Source organism: Littorina saxatilis, linkage group LG4 (genome assembly GCF_037325665.1).
Source record: "Littorina saxatilis isolate snail1 linkage group LG4, US_GU_Lsax_2.0, whole genome shotgun sequence".
Lineage (NCBI taxonomy): Eukaryota > Metazoa > Mollusca > Gastropoda > Littorinimorpha > Littorinidae > Littorina > Littorina saxatilis.
The window spans coordinates 28929982-28943765 of record NC_090248.1 but is presented as its reverse complement, the minus strand read 5'-3'; the positions used below and the strand labels follow the sequence as shown (position 1 = coordinate 28943765).

The 13784-nt window shown below is 39.7% G+C and overlaps 2 protein-coding genes across 4 annotated transcripts in view; one reads left to right on the top strand and one right to left on the bottom strand.

Annotated features, from left to right (window-relative positions):
- LOC138964416 (calcium-dependent secretion activator 1-like) overlaps positions 1 to 3573 on the bottom strand; it is a 59849-nt gene extending 56276 nt beyond the window's left edge. The window contains exons 1-2 of the mRNA XM_070336369.1: positions 2683 to 3573; positions 1362 to 1442 (exon numbers count right to left, since the gene is read on the bottom strand). Coding sequence (XP_070192470.1) covers positions 1362 to 1442; positions 2683 to 3477 — 876 coding nt within the window. The 5' untranslated portion in view covers positions 3478 to 3573. The remainder of the gene's footprint in view (positions 1 to 1361; positions 1443 to 2682) is intronic.
- Positions 3574 to 3793: 220 nt separating this feature from the next.
- The window catches only part of LOC138964412 (inactive histone-lysine N-methyltransferase 2E-like), a 66060-nt gene continuing 56069 nt past the window's right edge, over positions 3794 to 13784 (top strand). For all 3 annotated transcript variants that reach the window (XM_070336362.1, XM_070336364.1, XM_070336361.1), the window contains exons 1-2: positions 3794 to 3914; positions 8289 to 8525. In XM_070336362.1, coding sequence (XP_070192463.1) covers positions 8437 to 8525 — 89 coding nt within the window. In that variant the 5' untranslated portion in view covers positions 3794 to 3914; positions 8289 to 8436. The remainder of the gene's footprint in view (positions 3915 to 8288; positions 8526 to 13784) is intronic.

The following is a 13784-nucleotide window of genomic DNA, read 5'->3' as shown; positions in this document are numbered from 1 at the left end:
GAGTGAAATCATTTTTTTTATTTTTTTTATTTGTTGAAATATACATGTATTATGTATTTATTTATTCAATCATTAATATATTTATATTTTGTTGTCTTTTTTTTATTTGTTAGAAATTTTTTTTGTTACCTAATGCTGTTTCTAATAGCTATAAGTGTTTTATAATTTGATGTTTAAAATTTTATTTATTTATTTAAAAAAAAAAAAAAAATTTTGTCTCACATTATATGATTTTGTCTTTTCCTTCTATTTTGTTTTTACTTCATTTTTTATTTTGATATAATTCGTGGTTTTTTTTGTAATTACTGTATTTTTATCTTCTTTTTGTATTTACTTTTTTAATTTTTGGTCGATGTTTACCTTTTCAGTAGAGAGCGATTCAAGATCAAGAAGACACTCTTTATTTTTCTTCTACTCGATCCAACATGCACAATGCACAAAATAGTACTATAACGCTGTACGCTCTACTTTGTACTACACACGGCATCTCCCGTGTTGGTATGAGCGCGCGCTTCCTGTGCATGCTTGAATGCGCCCAGATGCCGCAGAGTACATTATTGTATAACAGACGGTCTCTGATGCGCCCTTTTCCCGCGAACCTACTAGACTGCAGTTTGCATTGGCTGTTGCTGACCACATTTCCCGTGACGTCATGGAATCTCCCACTAACGCTCTAAGTAGGTCGACAACGTCGACTTGCCCTCTTTCTCCGTTGAGTCGGCCCTAAAGACGGCTCATGCACCCCGACTTCGTTTCGTGCTTTACGGATTCTTAACAGAGCAAGCTTTAGAGTAAAGTCGAACCGTTTGAGCTTGGAATTTGAGTTCTCTCATGCAACCCACCCCAGGGATATCATACCCAGGAACTCTCATGTACAATTTCATAAAGATCAGTCCAGTAGTTTACTCTGAATCGCTCTACACACACACACGCACAGACAGACACACACACACACACACACACATACACCACGACCCTCGTCTCGATTCCCCCCTCTATAGTCTATGTTAAAACATTTAGTCAAAATTTTACTAAATGTAAAAACACGCTCATTGGACATCAATATTCACGGGGATTAAATGGTATAACTCATCAATGCTATCATGTATATGCCTCAGCATCCAGGAGCACAACTCCTGACAAGATCCAACAGATTTTCTGAAAATCGTCTATTCAGCAACAACATCCAATTTTGCACAAAAAGCAAGCTCGCTGTTGATTTTTGGCATCTATCTAAGTGGAAGGATGTTCTTATACCACACATAGCCTGGGCAGATCGGTGGTATTATTTTATGACCATGGAATTGTAAAAGAACAGAAAGTGAGAAAGTATAGATGTAATTTAGAATATTCAAACTTACCCGTATCATGACTTCCACACAGTGCAACCGCCCATCCAGCTCTCTGCGAACCTGAGCTGCTTGTTCATCTGCATTGTCCAGCTGAACAGTGTCACAAAGAAAACTGTCAGCGATGTGTTTGGAAGATTGTGTGTATGCGTGTGTACACGTAGGTGTGTCTCATGAATGCACACATTGACACATGTATACAACATTATTTGTAATTTATGTAATACAGGTTTGAATGCATCATGCTTGGATCATGTAGAACTGGAGAGTGCGTGCTCTGCCGCTGGGTGTAGGGTAAGTAGGTAGGGAGTAAATAATACATGAATGAGGGATCTCCCATCATTTTTCAAAACCACATACTATGTAAACATCATTGTCGAAAATTTGCATCAAGCTGTCTGATAGTAATTTAGGCTAAATTAACGCCACGATAAGTCATCGGCTATTATAGTCTGTTTAAACATTTCTGAATTTTCTCGTCTATTTCAAAATATGAAACGGTGGAATTGTCCAATATATATTCTAATAGTAATACCACAGCAAGTATACATGTATCAAACATGTTTTTTTTTTAAACCACGTGCAAGTGCGATTGCTTTTCACTATTTCAGATGTATAAACTATAATGCCATTTGCTTGTCCAGAGATCGATGGCCAAATCTCAAAATGTTCAAGAAAATCCCTAGCCCGGCAGAAATGTCATTGGCCTGAAACATACCATTGTAGTGTTTATATATATATGGCTTGAAAACTTGATAAGGCCAACAAAAAAAAATAGGTGTGGTTAAGGTAACATAACCAAAAAAAATAGGGTAGGAAGGTAGACAATCACTTCTTTTTTTTTTACTTTTTTTTTAAATGTGTACAAATGAAACCTACTTGACAGGGAAATAAGTGTGCAACTCGAGCGCTTTCATTGCGTTTTCTGCACTCGTTTTTTTTGTTTGTTTTTTTTTGACAAATGTAATAAAAAGTTATAGGGTCGGCCCCTAAAAATAGGGTAGGTCGGGTTACCGTAACCACACCTATTTTTTTTTAGGCCTAATAAATTAAAACCAAAAGTGTTGCATTTGACCAGAATTTTCATTGGCCAGCCGGGCGGTTTCTACTAGCCAGGTGGGTTTTTTACTCGCCCCTGGCCATCGGGCGGACGATTTGGCCATCCCTGCTTGTCAGTGAAGAGATATTGATGTAAATGATCAACTTTGATGTTACTGTTTAGTCTGTTACTGTTAGTATTACTACTATTAGTATTAATTACTGCTTCAGCTCATAAAAATAAATGTGCAGTTTGCATGTCAATTTGCCAATCTATGCACAGATCTGTCCATACCTGACAAGCATTGTAGAGAATCTGATGCTCATATTTCTTCACATCAAGAATGTTCTGAAACATGTCATACAACTGTTCTTTGCTGAGGATGAGTTCAGATGCTGCAGTCGTCATGCGCTGAGGCTGTTTTCTTGGATCCTCTTCTCCACGATATATTGCATCAAACTTCGCCATCCATGAGCTCAGCACAGTTTCCTTGCTTAATCCATCTATCTCTGGTAAGCTTCTAACCCTTTTCTCAATGTTGTTCTTGAAAACCTCTCTGAAGTCATTAGCCGAACTACCACCACTTCGAACCATGTTTGCAACTCGGTCACTCTTCAAGAACACCTCGTAGTAGCTTTGCACAGCATTTGTAAATGCTTCATCAGCTACAATGTGTGTTTCCCCATTTAAGAATGCATGGAAACGTTCTTTGATGATTTGAAGCTGCTGCTTTGTAACTTTAGTCTGTCTCCGAGCCATGTCTGTTGGCTGTTTGGCGTTGAATGGGTAAGCAATGCATCTCATCACAAAAACGTACAACTGCAATCGTTTTTTCCTCTCTTCTTCTTCTTTCTCGATTTTTTCTAGATCTTCCACTTTCTCCCTATCGCTGACAAGAGAAGGACTTGGACTTGAAGGCCTTATGCTGTTCGATCTGGAATGTCCACCAACAACACTCAAGTTATCCCCACTTGCAGACAAGCTTCTCTGCTCGCCACTGGGCAAGCTGAGCACTTCAGAGTTGTTTTCATCTCCATCTTCAAGAGTCCCGTTATCTGATTCCTCCTCGCTTGATGACGGATCTAGCATCTTCAGACGTTTTTAGCCAAAGACCCGGCCAAAGCACCCCACAAATCGAAAGACATTCAGCTTTTACGCGAAGTAGACGAACATTCATTCATTACAAGTCCCTTGCGCATGCGCATATTACAGCAGACGACGGTAACAATATTTTGTTAAATATTTTATGGTTACTCATAAAGAAAAGCCTTTAGTCAAAAACATATTGAATTTGTTAGATAAACCTATTAAATTTGAAAACATTAATTCTACTAATTTCATACATCACGCGAGAAGAAGACTTCCTGCACAATAATTTGTAAACCCCGTAGCATTGGTTATTTTCATGGCGGCCATTGCAGAGAATCGGCATCGGTTCCAAAACAAATCTGCTTATAATATCGAATTTGCAGGAATTTAAAACCAATTTGTTTGTGTTTCGGATATTTCGGACAGTGCTCTTGCTGGTGAGTGGATTTTCAGGAATTTACAACGTTGCATTTACTTTACACAGACCCTGTGATGAGTGTAAACAAACTAGGTTGGAATAACAGTTGTCCTGCAACAATTACATTTACAGACATTTTGTTTGGACTGTTTTTCTGGTATATTCGCACGAAAGCAAAGCGACTACGATCAAAATCTAACGAGAAAATTGTAAAAAATGTTGTTGTTACACATTCGAGCTAAGTTGCAGCGAGGAAAAGGATAAATCAGACGGACAAGTTGCAGTTATGGAACGTTACAGTTACACTCAAACGTCGAGAAGCAGACGTTCGGCTGTCGATTGACAACAAACAGCTTTCGACAGGTTTTGTCAGTTGAAGAGCCTTTCATTCTTACTTTTTATTTGGCTGGATCCAAATTGTCACATACTTTGACAAGTTTATTCAGAAAATTACGCTGTTGCCCTGTCAGTAAAATTCGACACAACAACCGTGAAATCTTGTGCGGCTGGCCTCGAAATGGCCTTGAGCCGCCATCTTGTACGAACTGGTTTTTTCAACAGTTCCGATAATTTCTCCTCAGATTTCCTTTTTTCGCCATTTTCAACGTGTAAATGTGATAAATTGTCATTGTTCGTTTTCTTTCAGGATTTTAAAATGAATTTGAGAGAATGTAATATACCCACCCCCATCCACAATCTATGTCAACAATTCCACTGTGAATCACTGAATCATGTGAATGTAATTTGTTAAATGATTTTTATTCTAAATTTACCACAACCAGTCTAGGGGTGAGTTAGGTTTATTGAAAATTGAAGGGTGATCAGGCATTAAATTCAGATGATTCTAGAACTAGAAGAGTCCCCCACCCCCCTTTCCCGCTGGACAATCAATTTCAAAGCCAAAGGAGAGTCTTCCAACATTCCCATTCTTGATCCTATTTTCAGACTCACTGTCCAATATCGAAGTCATACTGTGAGTTCTCCCCAGTCGTAATGAGCTTATGCAGTTGCTTCTTTGAGACATAAGCACCAAAAGGTTAAACGTGAAGTTCCTGAAACAAAAGAACAAAACATCAAGAGTTGTAGTTACAAGTACTCATTACTTTAGCAAAAAGCATCTGGAGATCATGTAAATTTGTGCTGTGCGACCTAGCTTTGATTTTGGAACTCATAATTAAAGCATTTGTTCACATAACGTACTGTAGCAGTGTTTTAGCACACACACACGAACACATCAAAAACACTCTTATGCCTATGGTAACTTCTGTTTGTACTAAGGTCATAACAGTTAACACCACATTTATTTTTAGGCAGACTTTATATTCTAAGTCTTTCTACATAATATTAATCTGACTTATTTTGTGATAAGTAGTGAAGTGAGTGCTGATCCATAAGCACACAGGCACTAGGCGACTTGCCCTATCGGCCAGCGCCGCGAAGTCGCGCGATAAATCTGCAATACCATGCGTGGTCTTGCGAGATCTGCCTCAAACTGCGGGCATGTTTTGATAGCTCTGTGAGAGGTTGCGTTTCGGTGTAGACACTAAGCCTTGAAAATGGTGAATTTGCCAGTATTGGCGTTAACCGGTAATTAGCGGTATTTTACCGGTTGAAATGAGAAAATACCGGAATAAAAATGGCTGCCGGTATGACCTACCGGGTTTTTTCTCTGGTAAAACAACAAAACCAGTACTCTGAGTTGTACTCTTCCAATGACGAGCCCACCGGTTTTTTCTGGACTGTTTGCATCATAAAAGTTTGCGTACCGGTTTGAACAAATTTATACTAGCGCCATCACTGATTTGCACTGTGCAGCAGTGGCAGACCTGTTTACCAGTACGATTTGGGCGTATTTTGTACGCCAAATTATTATCGGTACGCAAATACGCGACACACGCACAAAATACGCCAAAGAAAAAGTCTAGAATACGTTTTCTGTTGTTGGTGTGCTGATTATGGGATGGTACAACCGATACCGGTTTCGGTCGAAGGGAGATAACCATGACAGCGAGTCTTCAGCTGTGGAAACCTTGTTCAGTTGTTGGCATGTGCGATCGTCTGGACAATCGTGGCAAAATGAAGCGGAAAAATGTGCCAGTTTCGGATGACTGTACCAAATCTAAACAGCAGAAGCAGCAGATTTTCTTGGAGAAATATAAGAAAGAGCCAGGAATTGTGGAGTCTACTATGGGAAAAAGTCATGCACACTGCAAGTATTGTAAATCAGATTTCTCCGTTGCCCATGCTGGGAAATAAATTATGACATCGAACGACACTGCAGTTCCAAAACTCACCTGGACAAGGTTGCTGCAAAGAAATCCGCTGAAAGCTGCCAAGGAATTATGAAGTTCATTCCCGCAAAGCAAATCCTGCCAGAAGAAAAGGCTGTAGTCCGTGCTGAAGCAATGTTTTCTGAGATGATTGTAAAAATGAACTTGCCACTGTCAACCGCAGATGTTATTTCACGAACTTCATCTTTTCATTATCAATCTGTTTGGAAGACACTGGTTATAATGCTATAAACTGACAGGTAAATAAAATTGTTTTATCCCTGTTGTATTGGAAGGGGTTAAATTCTGAAGGTGTTCACAAGACATGCTATTCTTACACAAACACGTTTGCACTCACGCGTACATTTTCCCTAGCCCATATATGGCTTTGCTTGCAAAGTACACCAACTTTTTGAAAAATACACTCAACTTTTTGGGAAAGTACTCTTGCCTCGGGTTTAGGGTAAACAGGTCTGAGCAGTGGGCTGCAGAAATGTTAGCCGCAAGAATAATCCTAAAGTTCGTTCAAAGTACCAAGCATGGCCCGTACACAAAGGAAAGGCGATCGAGGTTTTTTTTAACACAAGCCAGAGAACACCAGCGCTTGTGAAGCGATGGCTGAATTCTCTTCTACGTCTAAATGACGTGCCATCCCGGTACTCCGTCGTCTGTTCAATACATGTAACTTTATCAGCTTCGGTTTCTGGTATCCTGAATATTGTATTTTTCTTTCTTTGAGGTATTTTTGCAACTTTGGTACTTGCAATCGCATGAAAATTCTGCTGTTCGGTAGCCATTGTTTAGATCAGTGATTGTAGTGTATGAAAGGAACGATAACTCTTGAGAGCAAAAAATTTGCCCGCAGGGAAGTGAACCTTCCTTATCTTTCGCACCGGAGAGCTTTCCAAGTGGGGTATTGTGCAAGTTGACTATTGTTTTGTGGTGATCCTATTGGTTTGAAGTTTGTACTGAGTTGACTGTCTAGTGTCTTTTTGTTTCACATGCTGAAATAGTCTAGAGCTACATAGTGTTATTGTCACTGTCAGGCCTTGTCCTTCAACCACTGAGTCATGCTTTTTTTAATTTTTTATCTCTGGCGCATTGATCCGACCCCTGGCCGGTCATCTCTCCAATAGTTTTGACATGTTTATCTGGACGCCTGATTTTTAAAACAAACCTTTTTCTTTCCATGGTTATTTAGGTGGGTTTTTTTCATCTTCTAATTCCGTTTATCAATTTTGTGAAGATTTGTGACTGTCCAATAGTTTTGACATACATGTAGGAGTTGTTCTTACAAGTAACATGACAAGTGTTTGTTTTTTGTGGCCAGCACATTTGGACCAATACATATTAATTATTTTTAATTGAAATATATATTGCCATCGGACTGCTTTAACAATGACAGTTTGTGCTGATGGAAATAGAGTGAGATTGATCTGTTTTGATTTATTTATCTAGAGTGGACTCGTGAAGTTTTTATCTTTTTCTTTCAATGATTATTTAGGTGTGTTTTTTTATTTGTTACGCTGAGGTCATGCAGACCTGGGAAAGTTTGTGCTGATGGAAATAGAGTGAGATTGATCTGTTTTGATTTATTTATCTAGAGTGGACTCGTGAAGTTTTTATCTTTTTCTTTCAATGATTATTTAGGTGTGTTTTTTTATTTGTTACGCTGAGGTCATGCAGACCTGGGAACTCATACAATTTTGCCATATTTTGTATGCACGATTGTCTAGAGTACTAGCAGTACTGTCACTGGGAGAGAAAAATATAACAATTTCTAGACTTCTTTTCTTCACAAGCACATAGCTCAAAGCCTTTATTTTGACACATGTTTACAGTTTTTGTCAGAAAACATTAAAAAGAAGCATGTATTGGTAAACCTGATTAGCGGTGCGACGGACACTCGTAAAACATTTTTAAATCATGGATGTTCAAATGCTGTATGCCCGGTATGGAGTACGCTCATCTTTCTGAAAATACACAGTTTTGTTGATAATATTCAAAGTGCAAAACAGGGGTTCCCAGGTCTGGTCATGTATCAAGACACTCGGTCTCAATATAACTTAGTTATAAATGTAAGCACTGATTAATTTTGTCTTCTCTCTTTCACTCTGTTTCAGCTACATGGGAGTGTCAACGATCACCATGACGATCAAATTGGATTAGCTGGGTTTCACCATTTTGGACCATGTTGTGCGTGGACACCAGTGTTTTTCTCTGTGACAATTTGAAGGCTATACCAATGAGTGTTGTGCGAAAACCGTCACAATGAGCATTCTTCTGCGCATTGGGGCGGTGAGAGGAAATTCTTACAGCATAGACCACCTGAGTTCTGGACAGGATGCCGCAAGTTCAGAGTAAGGAGTTGTTACAATATTAGGCCATTCTTGTTCCTTATCCTGAAACTTTTTAGCAAGCAAGAAATGTTGTTTGCTAATACCATTCCACCCTGAACCCTGTTCAAGTTTGTTGTTGTGCTCAAAAGTGGTGGGAGGGGGGACCCTGTAACACCCCCTGGATTATATGTTGCTGATTTAACTACATCAGACACCAGTTCTCTGAAACTTTTTCAAACCTTTATCTTTAATTTCTTGAAAGTAAACCTCTTCCGATCTTGTGCAAACCTTGACAAGCCTTGGGAAACATGACTGGTAAAACACCCAAAAAGACCGTGTAGGGCAGGGATGTCGTTAGGCGTCAGACATATATAATGATATAACGATGAAAATCCCCAAATGTCCGATTCACATTGCCGCATGTCGGTCAGATGTCCTATCGTTTTAGCCTGAGCGTGGTCATTGTCCGATATGTACTCCATTCCTTCGGACAGCGCGATATTCGTTAATTTTCATTTCAAGATACAAATCTTCTAAAGGACCGAACGCTCTCGTGTTCAGCTGACACTGAAGTTGCCAGTGGCCGCGTGCGGATCTTTTCTTTTGTCGGGAATTCCCGAACCGTTTGCGGTATGTGCCGTTTGGGTATAACCGTCTCGGTGCAGCGCACTGATCTAAAAATAGTGGATTATTTTTAGATCAGTGCATGCTACAGGAGTACGGGAGACAGCTCCAACTGACTAAATTTGTCGTCTGCTTTTGTTTTCGATACGAGACGAAGCACTGAATTATGCCGCTGAAAAGAAAAAAAAACAAAGCCTGCAAAAGATCAGCATTAGACCAAACCGATCATTTTGTTTTTCAACTTTTATCCAAATCATGCAGTTTGTAATCAAAGTAATCACTTATTACCTTGGCGAAGGGTAGTAAACCTTCGCCAATTTAGTTTTTTTCTTTTCTGGTTGCGACATGATGTTCAAATCCAAATGGAAAGCACTGACTGGCTGATAAACTATCGCGAACCGGAGAACGCAAACGCTGAGAGTGTGGTTTTCCTTGTCCAAGGGAAACCACTCTGGCATCTATATTTTTTGGCAATGGCTTCCGTTCAAAACATTAATGTTTCGTTTTTGGTATTCGCGAAGGAAATAAACGTCAGTCAGTTGACTAAGTACATCGGCAGCAGTTTTAGCAATCAAAGCCTGACCAATACAAACAAGAGGCGAAGCCATCAAGGCTCACGTAAGAAATCGACAAACAGTAACACAAACTCAATCACTCCGTCACACACACACACACACACACACACACACACATACACACACACACACACACCCCCACACACACACACACACACACACACACACACACACACACACACTCACACAGAAAGAGCAACTGTGCAAGAAAGCGAGACACTAGATCTAGATCTGTCTGTCTGCATGTAGCCTACTTACAAGGACACGACTGCCAACTAGTCTCGGCGCGCTCAAAATAATAATGACCGAGACTTTCAGTACTTCCTTCGCGTGACGTCTAACCCTCTTACGTCATAATGTGACGTCAATGTAATGTGACGTCTTCAAATGTTAGAGTTTCTACCACAGACATACACACGCACAGACGCACGCACGCACGCACGCACAGACAGACAAAGTTACGATCGCATAGGCTACACTTACGTGAGCCAAAAACTGGACAAACTTTGGCCGATTTAGGCGAATACTCTTCGGAAATTTGGCCGATAGGGACATGAAAGTTTCGACCAAAGTAAAAAAAAATCGGCGAAGGGCCGACCCAAACGACACCCCTGTTACTACTATTAGTATTAGGATTCATATGTGTACGGTTGTATAACGTATGGCGTTATAACGTTGAGGTTATTTTAGAAGTTTTTCAAGATAGACCTCTGAAACTTTGCACACTCTTAGAGTTTGATGATCTCACGAAGTGACCCGAATTTGGTTGACCCTCATCAAATATGGGGGTCACAGCTGGGTCATGTCCGTTTCATAAAAACGTAACGTTGAGGTTATCTTTGATGTTTTTGAAGCTAGAGCTTTGATACTAAGCACACATCTATGATCTAGGGTTTGATAATATACCAACTTGTTACTTGACGTAAGTTTGATTGACCCTTGTCAAATTTTGGGGTCACAGGGGGTCATGTGCGATTCACAATAACTCAACAGTGACGTTATTTCGGTGGTTTTTGAAGCTAGAGCTTTGAAACTTAGAACACTTCAAGGGTTTGATAATCTACCAACGTGACACAGCGGGGTCATGGTTAAGCTTTACATTGAGGTTATCTCGGTTATTGTATTTGTAGGAGCAAAAGCTTCAAAATTGCAGGAAATTGTAGCTGTTGGTGATCAGCAGACATGACCAAAATTTGGCTTGTTTTTATCAAATTTTACAGTCCCACTCCCAGCATGAAAATGTTTGCGGGAAAAGATTTTCACCACTGAATATCCACTGAGCTTTCAAGGATATAAGTCTTGACCTCATTAAAGGCATGTACGCGCTCCCGTGTTTACAAAGTGTAGTTTGCCCATAATCGATGTCAAACGCACCATAAGACCATGTAATGACGATATGTCGCCATGCGCGGACCATATACATGCATTACAGCTTGTTCTAGCCTCTGATTCTGAAAAAGTGAGGATGTCAACAAAGACGCGGAGTTATTTCCCTTGCGTCAACGTTCCCTCTGTTGGCAAATCTATAAATAGGACGATCTAGATCAAAATAAAAATTCAAATATCTCAACATTTAAGGGGTCCTAGACCACAATATCTTGCAGGGAACTTAATTTAGCATGTCTCCAGCTGTTGGTAAAGCAATTAGCGTGTATAGTCATCGAGTACATATGGCTTTAAGCTATATAGCTATTCTGATGAACACGTGGGGGAATTCGGGGGCGGTGATTGGATGGTCTCTTCCGATCATCAAAGCATAATGCGGCGGAAGTCGGCCATTTTACTCAATATCCAAAAGCATATTGTCGATAACAAAGACGCATGGTTCCGGTTTCTTCCACATGTATAAAGTACACGCATACCTCGCCAGGTTTGTTTCTGTGACTAGTCGACAGACGATGCCATTTGCTTTGTGTGTGTTTTTGTTGTTGCTTGCTGTACATGACATACATTACGTGTAAAATCCAGTTCTTTAACAGGCAACAAACCTTGCAAATTTCCAGAAGCTGCAATCTGAAGCGACCTATCTCTGATTCTAGCAGACGATCTGATCATCTCTCCAATGTTTAACACAAAATCAGCAAACTCTCCTGTCACATAGAACGTCCATTGTATAGTGCAATGTTGAAATGAAGTTACCGGTCTGAAACATTTAGTCGTTTCTTCTGAGACAATCCTTGTTCTCTTATCATCTACAGATTTACCGCAGTCTTCACCACGCGAATTCCCAACAGAAGTCAGACTTTCGAACATACAATATACGTAGGCAAGCATGATACGTCATGACGTCATATGATTCCTAGCATATTGACGTAATGCTAAACATCCGGTTACCTCGAGTTTTCTCCGTAATACATGTCCGTGGGTTTTTCAATGTTCGCTTATTTCCGTGGCTTCATGCGGAAAGTGAACCGTCGTCTGCATGCAATCAACGACATGGACCATTCTGGTACTTGTTGCTGACAAAAACATGATTTTAACACAGAATTTAATGTCAGAATAGCTATATAAACGCTATTGTGTTTTCATCGTAGCAATAGGGTCCGATATTTAGACTCGAACAAGTATAATGCGACTCGTCGGCATTATACTTGTCTCGTCTAAATATCGGGCCCTATTGCTACGCTGAAAACACAATAGCTGGTAATGATGTCATTTGTTTGATTTGGTCAGTCTTTGCTAGACTCTTGGTTATGACATCACATTATGGTATGTCATTAGTGTCAGAAATGAGGTCACTCAAGTGTCTGAGTATACATATTTTGTCTGGGCTGCCAAAACTCAATTTGGGAAAGAAAAATAATGAGTAATTTTTATGATTCTTGTTAAAAAAAAAATCCTTTTTTCTGAAATAATTTGGTGGATGTTGATGGTGGTGGGAAATAGGTTGGTTTGAATATATATGAGGCTGTGCCAAAAGGTGCTCTGTCAGAGGGGGACATTTTATAAGAAAATAAAAGTAACAGTATCATTTCAACACTTACACAATGTGAAAGAATAGTCATTTGGACATACAATTCCAGTCTTAAAAAGATAACTCAGTAAAGCGACTTTGAGAAAATGATGTGTAATCGTAATTTTTGGGAATCTGTCGGATGTAACAATGGACATGAAAGACAAGTAAAATTAGTTGTAAACCTATATCATTTGAGCAAATTTTTACTTGTATCATTTATATAACCATGTAGCAGGTGTTTAAACTAAAATGTACTGATTGCTGATAGAAACTGAACACAATATAGTGCAATGATGATGTCATGTGTTGCATCCGACAGATAGCAATTACTAGCAGTTTGAATTCAAGAACAGCAAAGCACAGTTTTGATCAAAAACCAAGTTTATTCATTTGGTGAAGTCCTTTCATTGCTGTCAGAAACAATAACATTGATCATGCCTGGAGAAAAGATTGCCAGCCATACCATTCATCTGTCGGAGGTAACATTTTTAGAATGGACACAAATTTTTTCTGATGTCATGTGTTGCATCCGACAGTAATGTAAATTGAGCAGTTTTGCCAGAGTAATGGTGGGAATCGCAAACTTAGCCCGTTTGTGGAAAGAAAGGGACATTTTGATCCGTTTTTAGCTCATATCGTGCTGACTGATGAAGGCCAGAGCCAAACGTTCCCACATGACACGAGCGAAGCCGTGTCAAAGTTTCGGTTGACAGTTTGATATCTGTGTCAGGAGTTTCGATCGAAGCCTGACTTAACACTTTTGAGGCAGTCTTTGTTATTTTTGAGTTTGTTTCCTGCATATGATAGCCGTGTAAACTGTTTAACACGGTTCCAAAGGTTATTTTAGGTTTCGAACTTTCACTCAGTATTTTTTTTTTTTCGGGTTGAACTTTCTGTTGACCGCAACTTACAAGAAAAAGCTGACATGGAACTGATACTTACCGCTGCGTGTTATCGACGCCATCTTGGAGGGAAAAGTGCGCGAAAGGCATTGTGGGAAGGAATGTCTTTTTACTGCGATGCGACAAACATCCGGTAGAAGTAAAATCGCGGCCAGAATTATTAAATGTTCGATCGAAACACTCTGACATGACGAAGTTACTCCGTAAAAAACATGCCTGATAT